This window comes from Sus scrofa, chromosome 13, assembly GCF_054392235.1.
Source record: "Sus scrofa isolate SSC_HxYL_T2T_F1_AM1 chromosome 13, Sscrofa_HxYL_maternal_Yorkshire_Landrace_v2.0, whole genome shotgun sequence".
In the NCBI taxonomy this organism is placed as follows: domain Eukaryota; kingdom Metazoa; phylum Chordata; class Mammalia; order Artiodactyla; family Suidae; genus Sus; species Sus scrofa.
Genome location: NC_139395.1, coordinates 47,203,635 through 47,230,988, shown reverse-complemented (window position 1 = coordinate 47,230,988; position 27,354 = coordinate 47,203,635). Strand labels below are relative to the sequence as shown.

Sequence of the window (27,354 nt, the reverse complement as noted above, 5' to 3'; positions counted from 1 at the left end):
AGACATGCTTGTGTGTTAACAAGCTAAGGGCAGGCCAGTCTGTAACTGAGCTTGTCCTAGCAACCGCCCACTTAGTTCTTCTACGTGGGTTCTCCTCTTTGGGTCAGCTTTTGGTTGCTGGGCAGAGTGCCGGTCCCCTGGGGACTACTATCCGCAAGACACTCCTGGGCGGTTCCAGGACTCAGGCCCTCCCCAATACTTTCTACTCCGCACCCTCTACAGTGGGCATAGGAAGGCCCCTCTGGCCCTTGTTGCCTGCTCAGTCCCAGAGTCCAAGGTAGCCTTTGAGTGCCTGGCCGCTGCTACTCCTCCTCAACCCGCCTTCTAGTGGGATTCATTCCTGCCTCAGTCTTCTCCACGGTCGGGGCGGAGCCGACTGATGGAGGCCCCGCCCCTAGCCCGCCCCCGGGCCGGGGTGCGAATCCGGTGCTGGCGAGCGGCGGGAGATGCTGGAGGTTCGCGAGCCGAAGTGGCTGCAGCTGGCGCCGCGTCTGCCCCGCGTGCCCGAGCGGATTCTACCCGTCGCCCCCGGAGCCCTCAGCGCCGCACTGAACTCGAGATCGCTTCCTCCCTCTGACCCACCAGCGCTGCAGGTGCGGGGTGAGCAGGGTCGGGGAGGAGGGGGGCGCCCGGCGAATGCACGTTGTGGTATCTTAGGGGATTGGGTCTCTGGCCGAAGGTTCGTGTAGCTTAGTGCGCGGGGACGCTGCTAGGGCTTGGGGTCCCGGCGGGGGCAGAGCACGCGGGTTCTGCAGATCCAGGGGCCGGTGTGAGGGGTTGGGTTAAAGTTCCCCATCACCTCGAACGGCTCGGGGGTCCCAGGGGAAGCCTCTGAGACTCAGTCCAGGCCAATCTCCCCTCCTTGTTCCCCATCCCACCCCCGTCTCGCTGAGCTCTTAATTCTGAGAACATTAACCCTCCGACATTCGTGGTGCCCCATGGGGGTAGAGGCCAAGGGCTCGGCGTTCCACTGGACTCCCAGAGCCGCCTCCAGCCCCTCCCAACTGCCCCCGGGGCCCCCTCCCTCCCGCTAAGCAGTCACTAATTTCCATGACAACGGAGAGTTCTTTATGGGCGACAACCTGAAGGGGGCTGGGCGGGGCTGCCGCGGGATGGGGGTGGAGGCTCAAGCCCCTGGAGACCTGCAGCCCCCTAGCCGAGATCCAGCTTCAAAGCCTTAGCACCGGGCCCGCTGGGGGTCCAGGGAACAGCCTCAGCCCTGCGCGGTGGGGGTGGAGGACGCACATGTTTCTGCTGGGAGGTGCGGGGCTTGGTGCTCACACGTGTGCCTCCCGCATGTGTGTTGCTGTGCCAGCGGGGGCGAGTCAGCAGCACTGGGGAAGGGGGTCAGGGTGGCAGCACAATGGGGAGCAGCCCCCCCCCTCCCCCGGCGAGCAGGGTGAACAATGAAGGAGTGAGTTTCTGTCTTCCCCAGTCCGTAGTGTCTGGCAGAAGAGACCCTAGGTTCTCCCAGCCCCCCATAGCTCTGCCAAACTGCTTTTGTCCGCGCACCCTAGGCACAGCCTGCTCCACCAGGTTCCCACCTGGAAAACAGGGCTCTCTGTCCCTTACCAAAAGCTCAGTCTGCAGCAGTCCAGCCCCTGACCTGCTACCCTCCTCCAAGGCCTAGGCTTTGAGCCCCCCCAGGACTGCCTGCAAAGACCTGGTGCCCTTCCCCACCCTCAGTTGATTCCTGCCAGTATTACGCACCTGCTGGGCCCTGGTTTCCTCACCTGCGAAACTGGTGGTTTCATCCCTCTCAGTGTCATGGTGGGCCCTGGGGTGCAGCAGAGATCTCTCCCTTTCTTTTCAGCGTTTGGGGTGGGCCCCCACATGCCATAGGCTGCCTTTCCCATATCAGCTGCTGGCTCTCCTCTCCAGCCCTCATCCTGGCCACCACTCACTCACCAGCAGGTGGTCAGTCCCTGCCCTGGGAGAGGCCACAGAGTCAGTGATCTCCATCCAGGGAAACTGAGGTGGCGTGGGGGGTGGGAGGGATGCTGTGCAGTTGTTATCCTGTTTCTGGGTTGTTCAGGGTGCTGTTTCTAGCCCTCAGACACACTCCACTGTCAGGGAGGGGGACGGCAGTGGCAGGGAATTAGGCTGAGCTGCAAGAGACGCCCTGGGGACCTAAGGCCTCTAGAGGACAGCTGATGGGGGTGGGGGTGGCTGGGGAGCCTAGGCAGAGCTGGGTCAGCTGAGAGGAGGGGCTGTAAAGGGAAGCAGCCAGGTCTCTGAGCTTCATTTCCATCCCCCATGCTTGTGCCTTCGACATGTTGGCCCTGCTTTACCTAAGCTGCCCAGATGACAGGTAGAGGGGCTGAAGAACTGTTCTGACCGAGGGGGACCGCCACAGCTGGCCTCTTCCCCAGGTTACAGCGGTCCCACACCAAGTTCAGTGCATGTCTAGGGGAATATGGGAGGGTTCCAGCTCAAAGGTCCAGGCACCAGGGACAGCTCCTGGCCCAGGTGTTCAGAGCACATGGTCATGGAGGTTTTAGGGCTCTGCTGGGCACCCATAGGCCTCTGCAAACCCTCCTACCCACTTCCCCTCCTGTGTCCTTGTGCCTGCGTCCTTTTTACTCTGTCGCCTCTTTACTCCCCTTCCACAGCAGGTTCTGCCTTTGTCTCTCTGTGTCCCTGCCCCTCTCTTTTCTGAAGTCTCTCAGTTCCCTACCTCCCCTTCCTTGATGGGGACCAGGGTCACAGAACCCTTGGGGAAGGAATTAGGTCAAAGGAAATTCTTGGAGAAGGGGTTTGAGCAACATCATCCCCTCCCCTCCTCTTTATTTAAAACTTCCATCTCCATAGCAACCCTTTACTCTGGGGCCTTTCCGGCATTTCCCCTTCGCTACCCATAGGGAAGCAGGATCCTCAGTGAATTTTCCTCCAAGGGCTCAAAGATAGAGACCCCAGGTGCCTGGAAGGGGTAGGTTGGCCCTTGGCTCTGTTTGCATATTGAAGGCTGAACTTCCTGGAGGCAGCACCGAATTGTACGCCCACCCCTGAGACTTGAGAGGCTCCCCTCCTATATGCTCCCTCATTAGATGGGAGAGTCAGCAGCAGGAACTATGGACTATGATTTAGGTAGAGCTGGAGGCTTAGCCAGGGCAGCCCCCTGCCCAATTATCTAAAGCAGTTGGATTGTGGGCAAGAAGCTTGACTCTGTCTCCTGACACCAGACCCTGAGAGTGAGGTCTGTTATTTCTGCTCGTTCTTCAGTGAGGCCTTGGCCCCTAGATTGGACAGGGATTGGGTCTAGGCCTGTCTATTATAGCAGGGAATCCAGCCCTGGTCCCTAAGAGAGGAGCGCAGGGAATGAGATGGGGTGCCTGCAGGCTGGTGTTCACAGCTACCACTAAATCGGGAGGTGTTGCCCACAGTTGTTGGGAGGCAGCTGGAGGCCTCCTGAACCCCTCCTGGCCTCCCTAGATTTACTGTGAGGTCTGGAGCCGCATGGCAGAGGATAAGGGTGGCAGGAAACTCCTGTTTGTGGTTACGAAAGGTCAAGCCTGAATCAGGCTGACTCCAGTGGAGGAGGGACCAGGACTCCTATGTGGGACCCCTGAGACTCTGGATCTGGCCTCTGTCCCTTGGGCTTCTCCTGGGCCAGACTTGCCTTAGGCTACAGTAGAGCCCCTAGGGGACCCTTTATGACCAAGGCATCAACAGGCAGATGCTCCTTCAGTGTTGCCTAAGGGGTCAGACCTGAGGAGCTAGGGCATGCTTGGCCATCAGTCTCCCTTAGAGGCTTCCCCAGGCTCTGCATTTCCCCTAAGCTCCCTTTGGAGCCCCCTGTGTACACCAGTCAGTTTCTCTGCAGAAAATGGAAGGAACCATGTCTCTAGGGAAACTATAGGACTTCTGTGCCCTCCCATGTCCCAGTGTGGACCTGGGGCCAAGCCTAGTCCTGTGTCACTGGGAGGAGAGCACATTACCATTGGATCTTAAGTTTGGGCTGTGCAGGCTGTGGAGGTGAGAAATCCAAACACTCTTTCTGCCTGGCCTTCTACTATTCTTGAAGCTGCCCCTTGGCCACTCCTCCCAGCTTTGGGGACACGGTCCCCCTTGTCGCAGGCAGGTGCCACATACCAGCAGCCTCCTGGGCAGCAGCAGTGGGTAGCAGATGGTAGGGTATGTGGGGGTGGAGGGGACCAGGATGCTAATCGGAAGCAGGGCCCCCCTTTCTCCTCTCTCTGCCCTGGGGCCAGATTGGGGGTGGAGGCAAGTGAATGCAGTTAGACTGGTGAGGAGAGGCAGTGACTGGCTGAGATCAGGGCAGCCCTGATAGCGGGGAGGCAGATCTCTTCCTGCCCTTAACATGAGGCTTCAGGACAGGGCTCCAAGCTGATGTCAGTGAGCAGTGACCAGAATTTCTGTGGTGGAGAGAGACTCTCAAAGACCAGCCCTGGGTCTCTGTGGGTATGAGTGCATATGCACGGCCTAAAGCTGGGCCAAGATCAGGAACAGGCATATACAAACCTCCCACGCTACTCAGCTGGGCAGGGAGCTACTGGTGTGGGGTGGGGGGAGGTGGAGGTTGTGGAAGTTATCTCAGCCAAGGGCTGTTGTGAGTCTGGAGCTTCAGGATTGTTGTAGACAGTCTATGGCACAAACAACCTTAGAATGTCAGGAATCACAGTGAAAGGAGGGATTTAGCCCTGGTCTCAGCACCTAGCTCTCATGGAGAGCTGCTTCACAGGGAGGCCAAGAGGGGCAGTGCCCTTGCCAGTGCCCATTCTTCCTGCCTTTGGACACAGTTGAGCTGGCGAGTCACCTGTTGTTAGCTGTTTAGGTAGTTGCTGGGATTTTTAATGTTATAAATAACTCTGCCGTGACAAATAGGATACTGATGGTAGGCTTTGGGGGAAGGGCATTCCTGCTAGAGGAAATGGTGTAAGCAGAGCAACAGAGCTGGGACACTGGTCCCTCCCAGCCTGCCTGGGGGACCTGCAGGCTGAGGTAGCACCCTCCTTCCCAGTACACGGCCCCTGGGTTGCAGCCTGGAAAGGGAATTGCTGCACACGAGAGTCGTTGAGGGGATTGCTGCAAAGCCCCCTTTCCTGGATTGTTAGGGCATAGAGGTGGGTGGCTGGCAGTGGTGGGTGGCCGTGCCTCTGCTCTCAGCTGTGAGAGTGGGATTCTAGCCACAAGCTCCTTTCCTGGTAGATGCAGAAGCAGGGCTGTGACCATGGCGGCAAAGATACGCAGTCGGGGACGATCTTCAAAGCTTCTCTTGTTTGCCTCTGCAGTGCCTTATAAGATGGCTTAAGCCCTGGCTTGAATCACGCTGATGAAATGCATTTGTGTTCCCTGAGCCCAAAGAACCTGGATGAGGGAATGATGGAATTTGGAATGATGTGGAGGGCAAATTTGAGGGAGAACTTTCAGTACTGGGGGCCCTGGGAAGTGGAAAGCCTCTGCCTGGAAAGAATCAAGCAGCAGCCAGGACTGGCCAGGGGGCTTGTGTGGGTCCTGCCCTTTGATCCCAGCTGGCAGAGTCCCTTTGATCAAGCTGCTTCCTCTGGTGGTAGCTTCCTCCCTCTTCACCTACCCTGTGGCTGTGAATCGCTCTAGGTAGGGGGGCATCTAGGTGACCAAGGCCCCAGCCCAGGCCCTTTGCTAATCAGTGTGGAAGGAGGTTGCACAGGCAGCAGAGGCAGAACAGTTTGAATGCAGCCTCAGTATGAAGTGTGTTAGTACCCTGGTGTCGCACAGACCAGGCATTATGGAGGCAGACTCAGCCAGGTCTGGAAAGGTCCAGACACTGTCACCAGCTCCCCTCCCTAAGTTTACCTCTGAGCCAGGGCTATGAGTACCTTTTCCTTTGGGTGCTGGAGCCACAGCAGGTGAGGATTAGGCTGGCAGACCTGTGGGGTGCCATGCTCCACATGCCAGAGTGCCTAGAACTAAGAGCAGTCAGCTGTGTGCAGTCCTCCTTGTGCCCAGAATACCCACCCCTGGCCAGAGGCCCCTCCCCTGGGCCTGACTGCCCAGGTCTCCTGCGGTCCCTGGCAGTGAGGCACTCTACAGCCTTGCCTTGCTTTTCCAGAGGCACCTCTGCGTGCCTCCTGGTGAATCCTTTCCCTCTAAGGCCCAGCCCTAATCCTGCTTTCTCCTCAGAGCCTATCCTCGCTTCTCTACCCAGAGGTGGTGCTTCCCCTGAGGAATCCCCCAAGCACTGGGCCTGAGTGCAGCATTTATTAAATCTGTTAAAAGTAATCTCAGTAAAAATCTTAACAGAAAATGAAGAGTTGATATAAATCTGCCCCTCTGACACCCAATTCTTTGCCCCAAAGAGAACTCTTATTTTCTTAGGTATCCTTCCAGAAAAGAGTTTGTGAGTGTACACTGGTATATAAACTCTAAAAAATTGGAGTTCTGTCATGACTCAGTGGAAGAGAATCTGACTAGTATCCGTGAGGATGCAAGTTCGATCCTTGGCCTTGCTCCGTGGGTTAAGGATCCAGCATTGCTGTGGCTGTGGTGTAGGCCAGTGGCTACAGCTTCAATTTGATCCCTAGCCTGGGAACCTCCACATGCCATGGGTGTGGCCCTAAAAAGAGAAAAAAAAAAAAAAACTTTAAAAAGTTTACCCAAAGTAGCACCTTTACCCGCCATTCTGTCCCCTGCTTTTTCACTTAGTGGCACTTCTCAGAGACTGTCCTACAGCAGCACATTCTGATCTATCTTAGTCTTTTTAATAGCCATCAAGTATTCTTCCGTATGGATGGCCATAATTTTTATTAACATTTTTATTGTGCAATACAATAAAAATTCAGGAATGTGCACAAAACATGTATATACATTTTAATAAATTATTATAAAGTTGAACACGTGTGAAACCACCACTCGAGTTCAAAAATAGTTCCTCCAGAATCCCTCCATGTGTCCTCACTCAGTTACAACCTCTTTGTTTCTCTCGGAAAGACTGATGGCATTTATTTCCTAGTGTTACTTTAGCGTTTTACCACTATATCTGAATCCTTAAACAGTATAGGTTGGTTATGCCTGTCTTGAACTCTGATCAGTAGAATCACAGTATGTGTATTTGATATTTTTTTCACCCAACACTGTGTTGGTGAGATTGACTATGTGGTTGGGTAGAGCTCTAGCTCTTCATTTCCATTGTTGTGTAATAATATTCCATTGTGTGACTACCACAATACATCCTGCCATTGATGGATATTTGGGCTGGTTCCAGTTTGGGGCAATTCTGAATATTGCCACCCTAAGCATTCCCATATGAATGTCCTGCTGCACAAATGTATGTGTTTCTGTAGTGCATATATTTAGCACTGCACTTGCTGGTTCATAAGGTATATCTGACTTCCGTTTTCTCAAGCTGTTTTGCAAAGGAGTGACTTGCCCTCCACCAACGGTGCTCATGTTCTCCATGTCTTTGCCCACACTTGCATCTTTAAACTTGTGGAAATGACTCTCTGATGGGTGGGTAGTTATTACAGCCCCCTTCATCTGTGAAATAACTGAAATTTAATGATTTGATAAATCTTCTTTTGATTATATATAATGCAAAATGATTCCCTGATATGCCAGTTTAATATATTTTTCATAAGTGGAGGCTGTAGTTCAGGCAGCCAAGCTGAGAGGCTGGAGGTATGGCCAGAAAAGCAGGGATAGGAACTGAGTCTGACCACTCTCTAATCCTTGCTAATATACTCTGCCCCTGGCTTGGTCTGAGCCAGATTGGGGTTTCCCAAAGGCAGTCTCTGTGTTGTGGGGAGAAGTGGGAAGTGGTACAGCTGAGCCAGACTCCGTCTTGCCTGCAGCTCAGAGCCTGGCAATGCCGTTTGGGTGTGTGACTCTGGGCGACAAGAAGAACTATAACCAGCCATCGGAGGTGACTGACAGATATGATTTGGGACAGGTCATCAAGACGTGAGTGCTGGGTCTTTGGGGCAAGGGTAGGTGGGCAAGGGCTGGAGAAAGGGGAGCAGATTACAGCCCATGCTGAGGCCAGGGCTGAGTGGAGTGCCTGCTGGCTGCAGTGAGGAGTTCTGTGAGATCTTCCGGGCCAAGGACAAGACAACAGGCAAGCTCCATACCTGCAAGAAATTCCAGAAGCGAGATGGCCGCAAGGTGCGGAAGGCAGCCAAGAATGAGATAGGCATCCTCAAGATGTGAGTGCGAGGCCCAAGGGCACGGCGGGCAGGGGAGGAAGTGGGGAAGAGCTTCAAGGGCCAGTGGCTTCAAGCAGTACCAGACTCTGGCCAGTTATTCTGCTGTGGCCCACAGGGACCACCAGAGCCTCTCTTAGGGGTTCCCCCAGCCCTAACTATTGGCTCTTCTCTCTGCTGCCAGGGTGAAGCATCCCAACATCCTGCAACTTGTGGATGTGTTTGTAACTCGCAAGGAGTACTTTATCTTCCTGGAGCTGTGAGTGTGGGTCTGGGGTTCCAGGATTCCTCATTCCCCCACGTCTTTACCTGCTCTGCCCTCTGCAGCCAGGGAAAGCCCCACTTCTGGACCCTTGGGGTCCCAGGTCCCTGTGCCTTGCCCAGCCAGCCTGGTGTAGGCAGCCTGCCCACATGCTCCTGCCCCACCTCCCGCTCCTGCCCACGCCGGGCTCAGGGGCTGGTGTCCCTCAGGGCCACGGGGAGGGAGGTGTTTGACTGGATCCTGGACCAGGGCTACTACTCGGAGCGAGACACGAGCAACGTGGTGCGGCAGGTCCTGGAGGCGGTGGCCTACTTGCACTCACTCAAGATCGTGCATAGGAACCTCAAGGTGAGGCCAGCAATCAGGTCAGAGGGTCTCTTGGCAGCCAGCCTGAGGCTGGGGTGGGCAGTGCCTTGGGACCATGGTCTAGTTTCTGAGGGTTTCATGCTGTCTTCCTATGCCCACCCACATGCCATTCCCTGTCGGAGCAGCTGGAGAACCTGGTTTACTACAACCGGCTGAAGAACTCAAAGATCGTCATCAGCGACTTTCACCTGGCTAAGCTAGAGAATGGCCTCATCAAGGAGCCCTGTGGGACCCCCGAGTATCTGGGCAAGCAGGGGGGGTGGGCAGGGCAGGGTGGGAGATAGTCTTCCAGGAGTGGCTCTGGGTAGGAGGGAGGAAGTCCCCATCCCAGGAAGTGGGTACGGGTGATACAAGGCCTGGCCAAGCCTAATATTGACCAGTAGATGGACACTGTTTGCAGCCCCAGAGGTGGTAGGCCGGCAGCGGTATGGACGCCCTGTGGACTGCTGGGCCATTGGAGTCATCATGTACATCCTGTGAGTGGATGAGCAGGCAAAAAGGCGTGCAGCCAGGTGGGAAAGGGTTCCGCGTCCATGCCTTCCTGAGTGACCCTGCACTTGGGTCCCTTCACAGGCTTTCCGGGAACCCACCTTTCTATGAGGAGGTGGAGGAAGATGACTATGAGAACCATGATAAGAATCTTTTCCGCAAAATCCTGGCTGGTGACTATGAGTTTGACTCTCCATACTGGGATGACATTTCGCAGGCAGGTGAGGAGGTGCCCAACATGAGGGTAGAGTGAAGGGTTGGTGTGGGGGACCTGCTCTCACCCTGCTCTGCTGGACTCTGATCCTATCCCAAGCCCATTTACCACCTCCAGACAGTGAGATGGTGGTCTGGGGGAGTTGGGGGGAGCCAGGCCTAGCCTCTCCCTGGCTTTGTCCCCAGCCAAAGACCTGGTCACAAGGCTGATGGAGGTGGAGCAAGACCAGCGGATCACTGCAGAAGAGGCCATCTCCCATGAGTGGTGAGCAGGGCCGAGGAAGGATAGGAGAGGCCAGGGGTCCCCTGACCTCTGTCCTCCTCACAGCTAGCAGCCTCCATCCTTGGGGCCTCATGTTGGGGTTGCGGGGGTGGGACCCAGAGCCCAGGCCAGCCTGGAGGTTCTGCCTGGTAATCCCTGGATCTTACAAGGGAAGGGCTGGGCACAGTCTCCGTGAAGGCCACACCCACCCAGATCCAGACACACTTGTACTCTTTCCAGGATTTCTGGCAATGCTGCTTCTGATAAGAACATCAAGGATGGTGTCTGTGCCCAGATTGAAAAGAACTTTGCCAGGGCTAAATGGAAGGTAAGGCTTGGATGGCTCCCTTTCCTAGCTTGATGCCAAGTGCTCCTTCTGGCACCACAGTTTCTTGCCTGCATTACACCCCTGCAGCCACACAAAGGCCTTTCTTCAACTGTCAGGTTAATAGACATAACCACTGTTACTACCTTAAACAAGTATGCTGAGCAACTGGGTCCCTGGCTCTGAGGTGCTCAGAGGGCAGCCAGGGCACCATGAAAGGGTCTGGATTTGGCCTTTGCGAAGGAATATATCCAGACTCCTTAAGCCTTGCTCTGAGCTTCTCTCCACTGTCCTCCTTTCAGAAGGCTGTCCGAGTGACCACCCTCATGAAACGGCTCAGGGCACCGGAGCAGTCCAGCACGGCTGCAGCCCAGCCTGCCCCAGCCACAGACACTGCCACCCCTGGGGCTGCAGGTGGGGCCACTGCTGCAAGTGGACCTGCCCCAGCTGTTGGGGGCAGTGCCACCCAAGCCACAGAGGGTGATGCTGCAAAGAGCGATAATGTAGCCCCCGCAGACCGTAGTGCCACCCCAGCTACAGATGGCAGTACCACCCCAGCCACTGATGGGAGCATCACCCCAGCCACTGATGGGAGCATCACCCCAGCCACTGATGGGAGTGTCACCCCAGCCACCGACAGAAGTGTTACTCCAGCCACTGATGGGAGAGCCACACCTGCCATGGAAGAAAGCACTGTGCCCACCATCCAAAGCAGTGCCACACCAGCCACCAAGGCTGCTGCCATTCCTGAGCCGGCTTTGGCCCAGCCGGACAGCACAGCCCCAGGGGGCGCAACAGGCCAGGCTCTACCCTCTAGTAAAGGGAAAGAGGCTGCTGGCTCTGCCCAGGAGTCTCGGAGGGAGACCAGCTGAGTGGGCAGGCTGGTGGGGGATGGGGGATGGGCAAGAGGGTGGGAGAGTAGATGAGGGGCTTCGCACTGTACATAGAATCACTGGCATGATGCCCTCACTGCCCCCTGCCCCTGCCTCCCAGCACAGGGCATGTCTGGGGGCCACAGGAGAGCAGTCTCATCTCCTGTGTGTATGTGTGTGAGTGGTGGGGAGGCCAGAGGCAGGACCAGCCCCAGCCCCTGCATGGATTCCTTGTGGCTTTTGTCTTTTGCTAGCTTCATCAGTTTCTGTTCCTTGTGGGATGCTGCTCTAGGGATACTCAGGAGGTCCCTGCTCCTGTTCCCTTTTCCTTTTTGCCTCACAGTTCCCCCAGGCAGGCCCTGCAGGTCCCATCCTCTCCCAGGCCCTAAATTGGGTGGCCTTGCCCTGAGAGCTGGTCCTCCAGCGAGGCCCTGTCAGCGGTCTTAGGCTCCTGCACATGAAGGTATGTGCCTGTGGTGTGTGGGCTGCTCTAGGCGTGAAACAGGCTGGTACAGAGAATGCAATAATCTAAAGCAGTATGCTTCAAGACTGGTTGCATGGCTGGGGGCACTGCTTGGTAGCTGAGGGGTTCCTGAAAAGTGAAAAAGAATGAGTAGAAAGGTAGACACTTCCATCTTTGTCCCTGGGAAGTCTCTCCCAAGACCCATGTGCTATTTCCTGCCCTCCTGGGTCCTGCAGTGGTTGCCCTGTACCCTGAGCTTCATGAGTCTGTAAAGGGAAGGAGGAGCAATTAGGATGTGGCAATGAGATCTGGGAGGGCAGAGTGCAGGCTTAGCACCTAGTGTACCAGCCTAGCTGAGTCCTTACCCTGGGGCAGACAAGGAGGGCTGCCCCTGGCTCTTCCCATATGACCCGCCTCAGGCTCAGTCCACAGTCCTCTCCATCCCAGAGGGCCAGCTGCATGGCAGTGTCCCACAGTCTGATTTGGGGGGTTGCCCTTCTTGGGGGCAGATTTTCTGCTCTCTCAGTTCAACAAAATAGAAGGAACCCTCTCTATGTCAGTGACCCACTTCCCCTTTTGTCAAGGCTTAGAGTGAGGCCTAAGTGCCTCTGAGCCCTGCTGAGTTGCTTTTGCTGGAATCAAAGAGTGGAATAAAGCTCCCCAGTTTCCTGACGGAGGCTCCTGGCAAGTGCCCTTTGTCAGACCCCACTATGGCCTGGGCAGGCAGCCACACTGGTCCTGGCCCTCACTTGGCACTCGGGGATAGTCCTGCCCTTCTCCCTGCATGCCTGTGGGTCTGCTCTGGTGTATGAAGGTCGGTGGGCCGTGTACCTGCTGAACCTGGCAAATAAATTTCATTCTGCCAAAGCCTCTGGCCACCCTCTTGCCTTTGCTTCCTCTATATTACTGGGGAGGGGCCCCTGAAAGGCAGTGGGTAGGGGAAGGCTGGGAGTAGGTTCACAGGTAGTGGTCTGTGCTCAGTTCCATATGGATTGCTTGGGCTGAGAGTACAGACCATCCTCACCACAGTGTGTTCCTTGATGGTGGCAGGGGTCCTCTGGACTCTAGAAATCCATGTGGGTGGTGGGTCCTGTGCTGGGATTGTGCCAAGGAATAACCTCTATGCTACTGTTCTGACAAGTCCTATTGAACAAGGAGCCATTATCTTGACTTAGGCATAGACCTGGAACCCACCAAGGGCCATCCACCATAGGGAGAGACCTTGCCCATGGCCAAAGTGGGCTTCCCTGGGTTGGGGAGTGGGTGCAGGGTGGCCATTACACAAAGATTCTGTCCTATCCTTTGTGTTGATTATTCCTTCCTGTGAACACCTTTGCTTTCCACGTAGGCCCCAAGGACTTCACTCTGAGTCTACTTCAGGTGGAACAGATCGGCTTTACATTATGGGACTCTGCATAAGGTTTCTTCTGGGGAGAGGGGGATACCACTACTAAAAACAGTTAATCATCAAAACTCCTAGGAATACTTGTTCCAGCCTGGATCAGCCCAGGTGAATTCACCAGGGATGCTGCTCTTACTTAGGATCCCAAAGATAACTTCTCTGATATGGGAATAAGAAAAAGATTTGTTAGCCACTTGTCTATGAAGGATCTGGGCCTCCAAAAGGCAGTACTGAGGCAAAACTGATTCTCCTGAGAGCTAGGAGCTAGTCAGGATACCGGCCCCACCACCTTTAAACTTAGGGATCATCAACCTTGTTTGTATAGAGCCAGGGCGAGCTGGGAGTGTCCTGACCCGTGTCCTTTCGAGGACCACTAAAGAGTCTGAGAGGGCTGAGAGGGCGGAGCATTCTTTTGGTCCGGGAAGTATGGTCTTCTATACGGTTGAGAACTGCCCAGAGCCCAAGGGACCCGCTCTCCATTCGTACCATCGTCCCACCCCCTTATGGCCTCTTCTAAACTCTCGCGAAGTGCAGAGATGGCTGCGCTGAGAGAACAGGGCTAAGGAGACCGTGCCCAGCTCCGGCTTGGGACCGTAACGTCTTGTCTTGCCCCAGAAAGGGGCTCGGCCGGCGGCGTAGCTGCTCCTGGTGCCCATCCAACGCTGTGTTCTGGTACTGGGCGATTCCCGGGAGCCGCGAGGGACTTACCGCTGAGCTTCAGGCCCGCGCTCGGCCCCAGGATTCTTTTCGGCCTGAGAGGCCGTTAAGCCCCGCCCCCGAGGGTTCGTCCAATCCGGGCCCAAACTTCATTTTGCGCCTTGTAGCCACTTCCGGTTCGCTTCCGGAAGTCGCGCTGTGGAGCCAAATTTGAAGCAAGCTGGGACGCTGAGGCACGGCCACGAAGCTGGACCCTTCGCGGTTTCCTTGGCTACCTGGGCCACTTGAGACCAGTCATGCCTATTCGTGCTCTGTGCACTATATGCTCCGACTTCTTCGATCACTCCCGCGACGTGGCAGCCATCCACTGCGGCCACACCTTCCACTTGCAGTGGTGAGTGACCGCTGTGTTGGATCTGGGCACTCCGCCCGATATCGCTACAAAACTGTGGGGTGTCGGGCCTCCCTGGTGCCCTGACTGGTGATGAGGACGGCATTAGTTGGAGTCCCACGAGAGTTTCCGACTTGGGCAGAGGCCAGGTCAAAACAGGCTTCCGGGAGGAGATGACAGATGACCTGAGGCCGGGGGAACGGGGTTGTAGTTTTTTTTTGTTTTTGTTTTGGGTGGCTCCCGCCCCATGTGGAGGTTCCCTGCTAGGGGTGGAATCCGAGCTGTGGCTGCCGGCCTACGCCGCAGCAACACTGGATCCGAGCCGCGTCTGCAACTGACACCACAGCTCTCGGTAACTGCAACGCTTGGTCTTTAAAACACCGAGCAAGGCCAGGGCTCAAACCCGCGTCCTCATGGATACTGGTCGGGTTCCTTAACCATTTAGCCATGATGGGAACTCCCCGCCGTTGGTTTAAGGAAGACAGAGTAGGGGTTTCCTTGATCTATCTGCAACGGGATGTGATTTCAAAATTATTAGCTCGGGGCAGAGATGAGCTTTCACCACATCAGCAAGCCCTTTTGTTTCTCCGAGACTTGGTAGACTTCTGGCTACCCGATTTGTTGTGGTTTGCAAAGATTCTGTCCAGAGTCAGAAACCCCAGCAAATCCAAGTTAACATTATTACAGGGCAAGGAAGTGCTTGCTCATCAAGGCATTCTGCTGACCTGTAGGATCATTCTGTTGAACGCAGGGCTGGTGGCAAGATTCCCCTAGCAGCTGTGGACAGGCTAATTAAGAGCTCCTTTTTAAAATTGTGGTGAAATATGTGTAACATAGGAGTTCCTGTCGTGGCTCAGTGGTTAACGAATCTGACTAAGAACCATGAGGTTGCAGGTTTGATCCCTGGCCTTGGTCAGTGGGTTAAGGATCCTGCGTTGCTGTGAGCTATGGTGTAGGTTTCAGACGCGGCTTGGATCTCGTGTTGCTGTGGTGCTGGCGTAGGCTGGCGGCTACAGCTCCGATTTGACCTCTATCCTGGGAACCCCCACATGCCCTGGGAGTGGCCCAAGAAAAGGCAAAAAGACAAAAAAAAAAAAAAAAGTCATTAAAAAAAATATGTGTAACATAAAAGCAACTATTCTTTTCCTTTTTTTCTATGCACTATTTTATTGTAGTAAAAATATATATAACATAACATTTACCATTTTACCCTTTTTTTAGTTGTACAGATTTTTTTTTTTTTTTTTGTCTTTTTTTGCCATTTCTTGGGCCGCTCCCGCAGCATGTGGAGTTTCCCAGGCTAGGGGTCGAATCGGAGCTGTAGCCACCAGCCTACACCAGAGACACAGAAACGCCAGATCCAAGCCTTGTCTGCAACCTACACCATGGCTCATGGCAACACTGGATCCTTAACCCACTGAGCAAGGCCAGGGATCGAACCCGCAACCTCATGGTTCCTAGTCGGATTCGTTAACCACCGAGCCATGACGGGAATTCCCCAAAAGTTTATTTTTAAAAAAGTTCAATATGAAAATGTACATGACCTGATTTTTATGTTATAGTAAAACAGGTACTTTAGAAAGGAGACCTGTGGAAGCAATTGACTTCTCTGGTGAGCATAGCCATTGTTTATGCTTGGTTCAAGACTTCTAACATGATGATACTATTTCCTCATATTACCAACATTTCAGTGTTGTTCTGTTGCCCACTAGTTGCCTCTCCACACATTCATCTATCACAGGATTCATAAAGGGGTCAAATTCCTTCATTATTCCTTGGACATATCTGCCACCATTTAATTTCAGTGATAACTTCTTCATAAATTTTAAAAAATTTATCAGGAGGGTATTTACTCAGTGACCTCAAAGATAACTTCCATTTTAACCATATTTAAGTGTATAATTCAGTGGCCTTTAGTCCCTTCACAATGTTATGTAACTGTCATTACTATCTGTTTCCAAAACTTTTCCATCATTCCACAGAGCAGTGTACCCACAAACAATAACTTTCCATTCCCCTTTCTCCACAGCCCCTGGAAACCTCTATTTTACTCTCTGTCTCTGAATTTTCCTATTCTATGTACCTCATATAAGTATTCTTTTGAGTTTGGCTTATTTCACTGAGCATAATGTTTTCAAGCTTCATCCATGTAGCATATTTCAGAATTCCATTCCTTTTTTTTTTTTTTTTTTTTTTTTTTTTTGTCTTTTTGCTATTTCTTTGGGCCGCTCTGGCGGCATATGGAAGTTCCCAGGCTAGGGGTCTAATCGGAGCTGTAGCCCCTGGCCTACGTCAGAGCCACAGCAACACAGGATCCAAGCCGAGTCTGCAACCTACACCACAGCTCAAGGTAACAACGGATCGTTAACCCACTGAGCAAGGGCAGGGCCGAACCCGCAACCTCATGGTTCCTAGTCGGATTCGTTAACCACTGCGGCACGACGGGAACTCCAGAATTACATTCCTTTTTGTGACTAAGTAATATTCATTGTATGAAAATACCACATTTTGTTTATCTCTTCATCTGTTAATGGATCTCTGTTTTTTTTAATGTTTTGGTTACTGTGAGTAATGTTGCTGTGAACATTAGTGTGCAAGTTTGAGTTCCTACTTTCATTTTTGGGGGTTATACCCAGAGGTGGAATAGCTGGATCGTATGGTAATTCTATATTTAATTTTTTGAGAATCTGCCTTACTGTTTTCCACATCAGCTACACCATTTTATATTCCCACCAGCATTGCACAAGGGGTTCCAATTTCTCCACATCCTTGCCAACTCTTGTTATTTTCTGGTGTTTTTTTTCTGGGGGGGGGGGTGTGTTTTTTAAAAATAACTGTCCTAATGTGTGTCTTCTTTTTAATGTGTGTGTTTAACGCTATCAGTTTCCCTCTTAGCACTGCTTTTGCTATATTTCAGTTTGCGGGGGAGGGGGATATCTTTTTAAGGCCACACCCACCGCATATGGAGGTTCCCAGACTAGGGGTTGCATCAGAGCTGTAGCTGCCGGCCACAGCCACAGCAACTCAGGATCTGAGCTGCGTCTGTGACCACCACAGCTCATGTCAACGCTGAATCCTTAACCCACTGAGCAGTGCCAGGGATCAAACCTGCATCCTCATGGATACTAGTCAGATTCATTACTGCTGAGCCACAGTGGGAACTCCTTGGTATGTTGTTTTTATTTTCATGCATCTCACAGTATTTTCTAATTTCTCTTGTGATTTCTTCTTTGACTCATTACGTGTTTAAGAGTGTGTTTTTATTTTTTTATTTTTATTTTTTGTGGTCTTTTTAGGGCCACACCCATGGCATGTGGAGGTTCCCAGGCTAAGGGTCAAATCGGAGCTGTAGCCTCCAGCCTACACCACAGCCACAGCCACTCCAGATCCCAGCTGCATCTGCGACCTACACCACAGCTTACATCAAAGCCGGATCCTCAACCCACTGAGAGAGGCCAGGGATCAAACCCGAAACTTCATGGTTCCTAATCGGATTTGTTTCTGCTGCACCACTACAGGAACTCCAAGAGTGTGTTTTTAATTTCCACACATTTGTGAATTTTTCATTTTTCTTCTATTATTTATTTTTAGTTTGTCTTTTTTACCAGAAAAGATAATTTGTATGATTTCAGTCTTTTAAAATTTATTTTTTTAATTTTTATTTTTTATTTATATTATATTATATTTATTTATTTTGCTTTTTAGGGCCACACTTGTGACATATGGAGGGTCCCAGGCTAGGGGTCAAATCAGAGCTACAGCTGCTGGCCTACGCCACAGCCATAGCAAGGAGCCGTGTCTGCAACCTACAACACAGCTCATGGCAACACTGTATCCTTAACCCACTGAGTGAGGCCAGGGATCGAACCAGAAACTTCATGGTTCCTAGTCAGATTCATTTCTGCTGCACTATGACGGGAACGCCTTAAAATTTATTAAGATTTGTTTTGTGGGAAAAAAAAAAAAATGCCGCAGGTGCAGCCCTAAAAAGCAGGGGGGAAAAAAAAAAAGATTTGTTTTGTGGCCCAGCGTGTGGCTTATCCTAGAGAACATTCCATGTGCATTTGAGAAAAATGTGTGTTCTGCTTTTGTTGTATGGAGTATATATCTGTTAGAGCTAGTTGATTTAAAGTGTTGTTCAAGTTCTCTATTTCCATGTTGATCATCTGTCTCATTGTTCTATCCACTTTTTAAACTGTGAGGTATTGATATCTCCAACTTTTATTGTAGAACTATTTCTCCCTTCAATTCTGTACAACTTTCGTAAATATTTCACATATATTTTCATATATATCTCATGTACTTTGCATATATGATTATAATTGTTATTTCTTGTTGGATTGACTTTTATCAATGTGTAAAGTCCCTCTTTATCTTTTGTAAACTTTTTTTACTTAAAGTCTGTTTTGTCTGACAATAATATAGTTGCCTTGGTGGTCCCGCTGTGGCACACTGGGTAGAGAATCTGAGGCATAGGTTTGATCCCTGGCCCAGCATGGTGAATTTGCTGGATTCCAGTCCCTGGACAGTAACTTCCATATGCCTCTGGTGCAGCTTTCAAATATATGTATTTTATATATAGTTGCTGCAACTCTCTTTTTGTTACTATTTTTATTTTATTTATTTATTCATTCTGCTTGGGATTCATCACGTTTCTTTAACTTGTGGAATAATTTCTTTTTTTTTTTTTTTTTTTTTGTCTTTTTGTCTCTTTTTTGTTGTTGTTGTTGTTGTTGCTATTTCTTGGGCCGCTCCCACGGCATATGGAGGTTCCCAGGCTAGGGGTTGAATCGGAGCTGTAGCCACCGGCCTACGCCAGAGCCACAGCAACGCGGGATCCGAGCCGCGTCTCCAACCTACACCACAGCTCACGGCAACGCCGGATCGTTAACCCACTGAGCAAGGCCAGGGACCGAACCCGCAACCTCATGGTTCCTAGTCGGATTCGTTAACCACTGCGCCACGACGGGAACTCCTGGAATAATTTCTTTAATCATTTCTGGAAAAGTATCAGCTGTTACCTCTTCATGTATTGCCTCTACTCCATTATCGCTTCTTTTTAATTAGTTTCTTATATACAACAAATTACTGCTAACTAGTGGCTTAAAGCAATGAAGATTTATTATTTTATAATTCTGGAGGTCAGAAGTCTAAAATGGGTCTTAATTGGTTAAAATTACGATGGAAGTGAGTCTGTGCCTTCTTTGAGTCATGGCCTCTTTCTCCATCTTCAGAGTTAGCAACATTACATCTTCATATCTCACTTTTTGACTCTAACACTGCTGCCTTGCAGACTCTTGTGATTAAATGGGACATTCCTGATAATCTCCCCATCTACTTAACTTAATTACATCTGCAAAATTACCCTTGTCATATAAGGTAACATGTTCTTAGGTTTTAGATATTAGAATGTAGACTTCTATACTCATGTTGCAACAGAAGAAAGGGTGGGGGAAAAACTGTAAGTGTAATGTATACATGTAAGGATAACCTGACCCCCTTGCTGTACAGTGGGAAAAAAAAAAAAAAAAAAAAGAATGTAGACTTCTTGAGGGGAGGGGTTATTCTACCTGACTTTTTCTGGAACTCCTAGTTATATGTATTCTAGACCTTCTTAGAGTATCTTCTATATTTCTTATCACCTCTTGTGTATTTTCCATCTTTCTAATTCTCAGTGTTTCCTGTGACCTATCTTTTCATTTTCTAATTCTTCAACTGTGTCTAAACTGCTATTAAACTCATCCATTGAATTATTAATTTTGGTCATATTTTTTCAGTTTTAGAATTTCTGTTTGGTTCTTATTAAATTCTGCTATGTCACCTTTTATTTTCTAATTCTCTACTGATATTTTCAATCTTAATTTTTATCTTACTCAGCGTAATGCATTTATTATGTTCTGGGTCTGCCAGTGCCAACATCTGAAGTCTTTGTGGCTATATTCTGGTTTGCACTTGTAGTGCTTTTTTCCCTTGTATAACTGTTTACTTAAAAAAAAAATCTTGGAGTTCCCATCGTGACGCAGTGGTTAACGAATCCGACTAGGAACCATGAGGTTGCAGGTTCGGTCCCTGCCCTTGCTCAGTGGGTTAACGATCCGGCGTTGCCGTGAGCTGTGGTGTAGGTTGGAGACGCGGCTCGGATCCCGCGTTGCTGTGGCTCTGGCGTAGGCCGGTGGCTGCAGCTCCGATTCAACCCCTAGCCTGGGAACCTCCATATGCCGCAGGAGCGGCCCAAAGAAATAGCAAAAAGACCAAAAAAAAAAAAAAAATCTTTTATTGAAATATATTACATAAAAGTACACATATAATAAGTGTGTGGCTAGCAGAATTTTTACAAACTGAACACACCCATGCAACCAGAGATCAGATCAAGAACCTAGACCTCAGCACTCCAAAAACCTCCTTCATGCTTCTGGGACCGGCTGGGACTTGGGACCTTCTACCAGAGTGCTTGCACTTGCACCTGGACAAACGTCTTCTTGAGCAACAGAATACAAAGAAACTATAAGGGACTAAAAATAACTACATGCACACAAGGTCAGGGCAAATTATGAATAGAAGATACAAAAATGCCAAAACCCAACTGCCACTTCTCAGGTACAGGGAGCAAAAGCAGTTTATTGTGCTGTGATCCCTGCACACAAGACCACCAAGGGGGTGGGCAGACCACCTAAGCCACCCCTTTTGCCCAGCATATGAATTTGCCCCTACCATTACCCCATAAAAGCAGTCAGCTCGCCCCCTCCCCACTTCTCTCTTGGTGTGAGCAAGGGCACCTATTGCTTGTTTTCACATCTTCACGCTGCAGCACACGTCCAAATAAAGCCTTTTCTAAGTTTCTCCTCTAGCCTCTTAATCAGTCTCTATTGATTAAAGAGTCCAAGAACCCAGATCACTTGTACAGTCTTCAAGTTACATCCACCAACACACCTCTCCCCCACACTTAAGGATAATCACTGTCTTTTAAAAATTTTTTTCTTTTTCTTTTTCGGCCACCCCATGGCATATGGAGTTCCCAGGCCAGGGATCAGATCTGAGCTGCAGTTAACAGCAGCCAAGCTGGATCCTTTAACCTACCTTGCTGGGAGGAGGATTGAACCTATGTCCTGGCACTGCAGAGGCGCCACCGATCCCCCCACAGCAGAAACTACAATAGCTGCTGTCTTGACTTTCAGCAACATAGATGGATTTTGCCTACTTTTTTCTTTATGTAGGTGGATTTATACACAATATACCTTTTTTTTTTTTTTTTTGTATCTGGCTTCTCTTCCTCCATGTTATATTTACATAATTCATCTGTAATTTTGTTCTTAAGTCATAGACTCATTTGTTCTCCTTGCTGTGTGTATTCCATTGTGCATGGTTAACTGTGGTTATGTGTTGACACAGTGTTTGAAAAATTACTTCTAGAAAAAAAAAATTAAGGCCTAGGATGATAGTATCATCTTCTTAAAAAGGACTCTGTTTATCTCTGGTCCCTGGGGATGGGAGTGTCTCCTGGTAGGAGACTAATTAAAGTTTAAGGCAGATAGATGGTACAGAGCTGGGCTGTGTTTTGCTTCTACTGCTACTTTTACCTCTAGTTTACCCTTACTTTGAAAGTGTAGCCCTTTGGAGTGCCAGCTTAAAGCAGGGTATTATAATCCACATCTCTGAGGGACCCTGGCTTTGACACCTGCCCCCCAGTCAAAGCCTAGAAGGTTGACAAAATTGCAGCTGAGGGGTAAGGAAGGCCAAGCCAACAGGGCCAACAAATGGCCAGGTGATCAGAGTGCTCGTATCACTTAGGCCTCGTGAACTATAGGTGCTACTATCCTCTGTAGGCAGACATTGGGTCGAGGAAGAGCAGGACAGACACTGCTGTGGTCAGGGTGGAAACCTAGCCTCTATGTCTTGCCAAACCAGGGCTCATCAGACTGTTTTTCTGCTTCTCATTCCAGCCTAATTCAGTGGTTCGAGACAGCACCAAGTCGGACCTGCCCACAGTGCCGAATCCAGGTGAGGGTGGCAAGGTGAAGACACCTCAGCTATAGACAGCTCCTTACCAGGGGGTAGGAATGAGGCAAGATTTCTGAAGCTAGGCAATGTCTTTGACCTATTTGGACCCTCATGGTTTGAGGCTGGTTGAGCCTCACTTGTGCTTTTGAGTGGCTTGGGAGGTCTGCTTATACCCTAGGGGAGCTGGGAGATGGAGTCATTGCCTGCTCCAGTCTTCCCCTGGGTAGATTTGGCCTCATCCCCTGCCTTTCCCCATTTCCTTAGTGGCCAGCACCTAGCATTGGGGTGTCTTTTGAGCTGTTAACACATGGGTCTGCCGTGACATGACTTCAGTAACCACCAAGCTCGTGGCATCAGCTTGGGCCACCCTTCAGGGTTGCAGAGGTCGTCTAACTCTAGGTGATATGCTGTGAAAGGTTAGGCCTGAGAATGGGCTTGGCTGCATGTTCATCACTGTCCTCCGTGCCCATGTCCCAGCTGTGCAGTCATACTATGTCTTGTTTTCCCATCCAGGTTGGCAAAAGAACCATTATCAATAAGCTCTTCTTTGACCTTGCCCAGGAGGAGGAGAGTGTCTTAGATGCAGAATTCCTAAAGGTACCAGAATTTATGTCATTCTACTGAACCCCAAGCCCTCTGAGAGTCTACTTTCTGCTCCTACCCAGAGGGTATCTAGAGTATAAAGGTAGAGTTCTGGAGGGGAGACTTGGTAAAGATTTCAAGGCAGAGGCAATGCGAGCAGAGGACAGATGATGATCCTACAATCATTGGAGAAATGCACTGTCAGGGAGGAAGAGAGCCATTTGACTGTGAGCCCTCCCCTTGGGATTTCAGAGCAATTCTGAACATAGTTCAGAGTGCCTCTCCTGAATTCCCTCACCTTGCAAAGGATCTACAGCCATCTTTCCCAGCCCACTTTGCTGCTTGGACAGTTCAAGTCAGATTAGAAAATTCTTCCAGTCCTCAGCCAGGGGAAATGTGAGGACCCACTGCTCACAAATCTGCCTGTGCCTCAAAACTTCCTGGGGAGCTTGGTATATATCCAGGTGCCTGAGTCTTTCCCAGACCAAGAATGGAGGGCAGAGCCCCTGAAATCATGATGTGCAGCCAGGATAGAAACCCACACTGCTGGGGAGGAGGGGTGGATTCCCTCCTACACTTCTGCTGCTTCCCCTCCAAGTCTAAAATTTAGCTTTCTTTTGCACAAAAGGATTGGATTGGCAGAGACCTCTCAGAAAAGTGGGGTTGGGGTTCATAAGTGAACCTGGACTCTGAGGGCTAATTTGCTGGGCATCTGTCAGATCAGGATTCATTTGGCCCTGGCCCCAGGGTGCCATGATGTCCTTGGAACCTTGCTGCTTCAAGAATATGGAGCTTTTGTGCTTAAAGCCAACATGTTCATCGTCATGGTAACTGCTCTCAGTTTTAAGCTGTGTCTTCCCTGTGATAAAGGCAACAAAGGCAGCTTCATTTCTTTCTGGCTTTCAAAGCCACATCTAGGAGACAAGGAGGCAAAATCTTAAGTAGTTTGAAGCTAGGGCTTAAAAGGCACCCTTCTTGGGTGTGGAAGGAGCTAGGGGACTGTGATAGCTTTGGGCTAGAAGCTGTTCTCAGGCAGCCTGTGTGTGTGATTCTCTACCCACCACTTGCACCCCCGATGTTTAGCCTGCACTGACCAGCTCAGCCACCAATGGCTCCTGCCCCAGAGTCCTGGGTGGAGAGTTTGACAGCAGAGGCTTAGCTACCCCTGGGGCTAGGCCTCAGTATTGGTCAGATGTGATATTCTGAGTCTTGTGTTAACCCGGGAAGGGTGATCTAGAGGAGGATTTTTCTGGATTGCATCCAGATACCACCATGGACCCTTGGCCAAACCTTTCAAGTCTGCCTTTTAAGCCCTTGCTTCAAACTACTTAAGATTTTGCCTCCTGCTTATAAAATAGGCACCTCTCTTGCCCACAGGAGTGTTGAGTGCATGGGACTCCTGAATGGGAGCTGGGCTCACTTCTGCTCCAGCTTCTCGTAGTTCTGTGGCAGTGGCTTTGGAACATATGCATGGGCTTTGAGAGGCTCATTTGACCCTCACAACAGTCTGATTAGAGCCAAGCACATACAAGGTTTCATCTAGGTGTGCAAAGAGGTCCCGGCTCAACTACACTAACAGATTCTGAGGCTGGAAGATTCTGGTACACAGAGCCAGCTTAGAGCTTAGAGAGAGGTAGCCCATGAAGCAAGCGGGACCCAGGGTAGAGGAAAGGAGTGGTGGCCCAACATCTTTGGCCATCCCAGCTGTGTCCCCAGAGAGGGTAAAGGCCAGCACAGACCCAAGAAAGCAATGGAAGCCTCTGCTGTGAAACTGGTAACACAGGCCCAGGTCTTGTTGTCTTCTTTTTCGCGCTTGTTTTGCCTCTTTCCCTGTTCTGGGGTCTTGTACCTAAGATTATTTTCATCCATTTTACCTATTTTTTAAAAAGGCACACAGAAATAAAGCAGGGCTTCTCTCTCCATTGTTAACTTAGCTTGGCATTGAGGTGCAGCAGGGTCATGCTTCCATGGACCCACAGGCCTCACTGTCCCCTCTGGGGGCTCCCCACAAGACTTGTTGTGATACCTTCTGTGGCTTATTGTGGGTATTACCTTGCAGAATGAACTGGATAATACCAGAGCCCTGCTTTCCCAGAAAGGTGAGTTTCCAAGGGGCCCTGGGAAGCCCCTGACTGAAGTGCTGGAGGGAGAGACCCTGGGAGGAAAGCCTCCAACCACTGGCAGAGCCTGGGGCTCTCCCTGCTTTCTATGTCCAAGAGTCTTATCAGCTCTTGTGATCGGCCAGAAAGGAAAGTGACCAAAGCCGTCCACCTAGAGCAGGTGAGCCTCTTCTCTTTGAAGCTTCTTGCCTAGGACCCAGGCCTGGAGGGGGCGACATGATAGGACAGAGTATTTGTTGAATTAATTAGACCCGTGGAAGTAAGGAGCAGTGAAATCATTACTCAGGTAGTTCCAAGCTGCAGAAAGAGGGTCTCATCCCGGGAATGAAGAGACTCTGGTTGGGCTTCCCTGGTTTGGTGCCTGCCAAATAGACAAGTGGGCCACCCACCTTTCTGGCCTGAGACTTGTTCCTTACCTGCTCTGGGGTGCGGAGCTGTAGCCCAAGGGCCCAGGTTCTCATATAGATGGGTGGACAGGCCTCTCTTCTTCTCCATCCTCCACCTCTACTCTAGAGAAGGAAAAACGAGACAGCCAGATCATCATTGACACTTTGCGGGACACGCTGGAAGAGCGCAACGCCACTGTGGAATCCCTGCAGAAGGCCTTAGACAAGGCCGAAATGCTGTGCTCCACCCTCAAGGTGGGTCCCCAGGTCTTGTAGGCACCAGCTGGTGGGGCGAGACAGTCCTAGTCCTGGACATACCATTCTGGGCTTATCTTTTGGCTCTGCCTTGGTCAACGCAGCGGTTTTTACTGTTGTAAAATGGAGGCAAATCCCATCTTCCCCAGGGCTCCCATACTGTACCCATCCAGTCTGTATGAGAAGGGTCATACTGCCTGTGCTTATGGATTTTGTACTAGGTAGTTTGGAGAGGTGAGGCCCACCCACTGCTTCTTGGAGGGGCTGCTCAGCAAGACCTCAGTGAGTCTGGGCCGTGTTTCCAAAAGTGGTTTGTACTCCACTGATGAAGCCAGCCCACAGAACCTGCCATTAGCACTCTAGTCCTTGGCTGGGCTGCTCTCTGGAGCCAGATCAAACAGCAACCTTGGGAGGAGCAGGGGCCTTTGAAGTTGGCTGTGCAAAGCTGACCAGGCAGATCAAAGCCTGCAGAGCAAGCGGCTGTAGACCCAGATGAATTTTGTATCAGCCTAGGTTGGTGAGCCTCTTGCTCTCCAAGGAACATGAGGTGATTGATCTGAATCCACACTTGATATTCTGGCCTTGTAGGAAGGAGCAGTCCTTGCTGGATGCCATTTGAAAGGGAAAGGGAGACATCCTTGTGAACAGGCAGGACCACAGGGTATTCATTGTTTCTGCTTGGTGGCTGGGCTAAATCACGTGGCCTGGCCTGTGAGAGGGAAGGAGCAAACCAGCACCTGGCTGCTGAGCATGAGTCCGCTGGCATTCCCAGGTCAGAGCTGGAGTGGCCAGGTGCTGAGGGCAGCCTAGGCAGCTGCCTCCAGCTCAGCTTTCCTATGCTGGCAACTGTCCATGGGTCTAGATGGTGGATAGCATAGCCTGGATTTGTGCTCCAGGCTTCTTCAGCTTCCTGCACAGCATGAACTATAAGGCCCAGGCCCTAGGACCCTGGCAGCCCAAACAGGCCTGTAGATGCTGGGAATGAGCTGTGCCTATCTCAAGAGGAAACAAGCAAGGAGGTGAGGAAACAGCTGGCGTAGGCTCTCTTAGCAGAAAAAGCACAAGCTAGAGTGAGACCCAGGAGCCTTACCTCCTGGGGGTTGGAGCACAAGCTTGTCAGCATTTTCAAAGGTAGAGTTCTCCCATCACTTTAGCCTTGGTCCCTGGAAGCCTTCAAGTCACAGATGTATAGGGGTGCATTTACTCTCCAGAAGCAGATGAAGTACTTGGAGCAGCAGCAGGATGAGACCAAACAAGCACGGGAGGAAGCCCGCCGACTCCGGAGCAAGATGAAGACTATGGAGCGGTGAGCTTAGGGCTAGGGCCATCCTATGTCCTTGCACCTATGGCCCCCGGGGCTCAGCTCTCAGGACTACAACATGGTTGGCTCACCTCTGTTGCTCAACTTTCCACAGGTCGAGGGGGGCCCAGCCTTCTTGCTCAGCCCCTATGGGCTCCTCTGCTTCCCACCGGGGCTCTTGCCATACTCCTCCCTATCCCCGTTGCCTGTGGCCTGTCGACCTGACAGGGCTTTTGTTCCAAGAATCTCTCTCTAGGGATCCCTGACCTTGAGGCTCTCTGTCAGCACCTCTTCTTCCCCAGCAGCATCCCTGCAGCTGTGCTTAGCTCTGCTGTAGGGCCTTTCTTTAAGCATCCCTGCCTGCTAAAGCATCCTAGCAGCCCAAGCTGTCACCATAGCAACTGCAGCAAAGGAAGGCAGAGCTGCACCGGGTATCTACCCATCAGCCTCCAGACTTTAAATGCCGTGGGCTGGTTGTTTTTCAGGATTGAGCTCCTACTCCAGAGCCAGCGGCCTGAGGTGGAGGAAATGATCCGAGAAATGGGTGTGGGACAATCAGCAGTGGAGCAGCTGGCTGTGTACTGCGTGTCCCTCAAGAAGTATGTACCCTGGTTCCTCTGTCCAAGCCCAGGAGCTAAGCCATGGCACCCAAGCCATGCCTCTCTGTCTGTTGCCCATCTGCTATGAAGCAGAGCAGGTGGAATTAAGGGGCAGGCTTTGGAGCCATGCTGCCTCAGTTTGAACCCTCACCCACCTCTTACCGTGTGGCTAGGAACCAGTTTCTTAACCTCTCTGATCCTCAGCTTCCTGAATGGAGATAATAATAACTTGCCTCACAGGATGATTAAGAGAATTGAGTGTGAATTTTAAGTG

The 27,354-nt window shown here is 51.0% G+C and overlaps 2 protein-coding genes and 1 long non-coding RNA gene across 26 annotated transcripts in view; 2 read left to right on the top strand and 1 right to left on the bottom strand.

The window, feature by feature from the left end:
* Positions 1 to 443: 443 nt before the first annotated feature.
* On the top strand, positions 444 to 12,257 carry CAMKV (CaM kinase like vesicle associated). 2 transcript variants are annotated; one of them, XM_003358469.5, is made up of 11 exons: positions 444 to 593; positions 7,791 to 7,899; positions 8,010 to 8,141; positions 8,323 to 8,397; positions 8,610 to 8,748; positions 8,892 to 9,012; positions 9,167 to 9,242; positions 9,340 to 9,476; positions 9,655 to 9,733; positions 9,971 to 10,058; positions 10,358 to 12,257. In XM_003358469.5, the coding sequence occupies exons 2-11, from the start codon at positions 7,805 to 7,807 to the stop codon at positions 10,925 to 10,927; spliced, it is 1,512 nt and encodes a 503-aa protein (XP_003358517.1). In that variant the 5' UTR covers positions 444 to 593; positions 7,791 to 7,804; the 3' UTR covers positions 10,928 to 12,257. The 2 variants fall into 2 exon arrangements, with proteins under 2 accessions (XP_003358517.1, XP_013837162.1); XM_013981708.3 differs by having other exon boundaries at positions 444 to 600.
* Positions 12,258 to 13,636: 1,379 nt separating this feature from the next.
* TRAIP (TRAF interacting protein) overlaps positions 13,637 to 27,354 on the top strand; it is a 35,330-nt gene continuing 21,612 nt past the window's right edge. For all 21 annotated transcript variants that reach the window (XR_014823125.1, XR_014823126.1, XR_014823120.1 and 18 more), the window contains exons 1-7: positions 13,637 to 13,843; positions 21,781 to 21,838; positions 22,352 to 22,435; positions 24,480 to 24,519; positions 25,054 to 25,181; positions 26,393 to 26,487; positions 26,967 to 27,080. Coding sequence is in view for 5 of the 21 variants with exons in the window: in XM_084988335.1 (XP_084844461.1) it covers positions 13,746 to 13,843; positions 21,781 to 21,838; positions 22,352 to 22,435; positions 24,480 to 24,519; positions 25,054 to 25,181; positions 26,393 to 26,487; positions 26,967 to 27,080 (617 nt within the window). In the remaining 16 variants the exon portion in view is untranslated. The remainder of the gene's footprint in view (positions 13,844 to 21,780; positions 21,839 to 22,351; positions 22,436 to 24,479; positions 24,520 to 25,053; positions 25,182 to 26,392; positions 26,488 to 26,966; positions 27,081 to 27,354) is intronic.
* LOC106505605 (uncharacterized) overlaps positions 20,099 to 27,354 on the bottom strand; it is a 31,943-nt gene continuing 24,687 nt past the window's right edge. For 2 of the 3 annotated variants that reach the window (XR_001300181.3, XR_014823149.1), the window contains 2 exons: positions 24,957 to 25,049; positions 20,099 to 23,334 (listed from right to left, as the gene is read on the bottom strand). This is a non-coding gene — a long non-coding RNA (uncharacterized LOC106505605). Of the gene's footprint in view, positions 23,335 to 24,956; positions 25,050 to 26,271; positions 26,353 to 27,354 lie in introns of all 3 variants that reach the window. The other variant, XR_014823148.1, reaches the window with a different exon arrangement.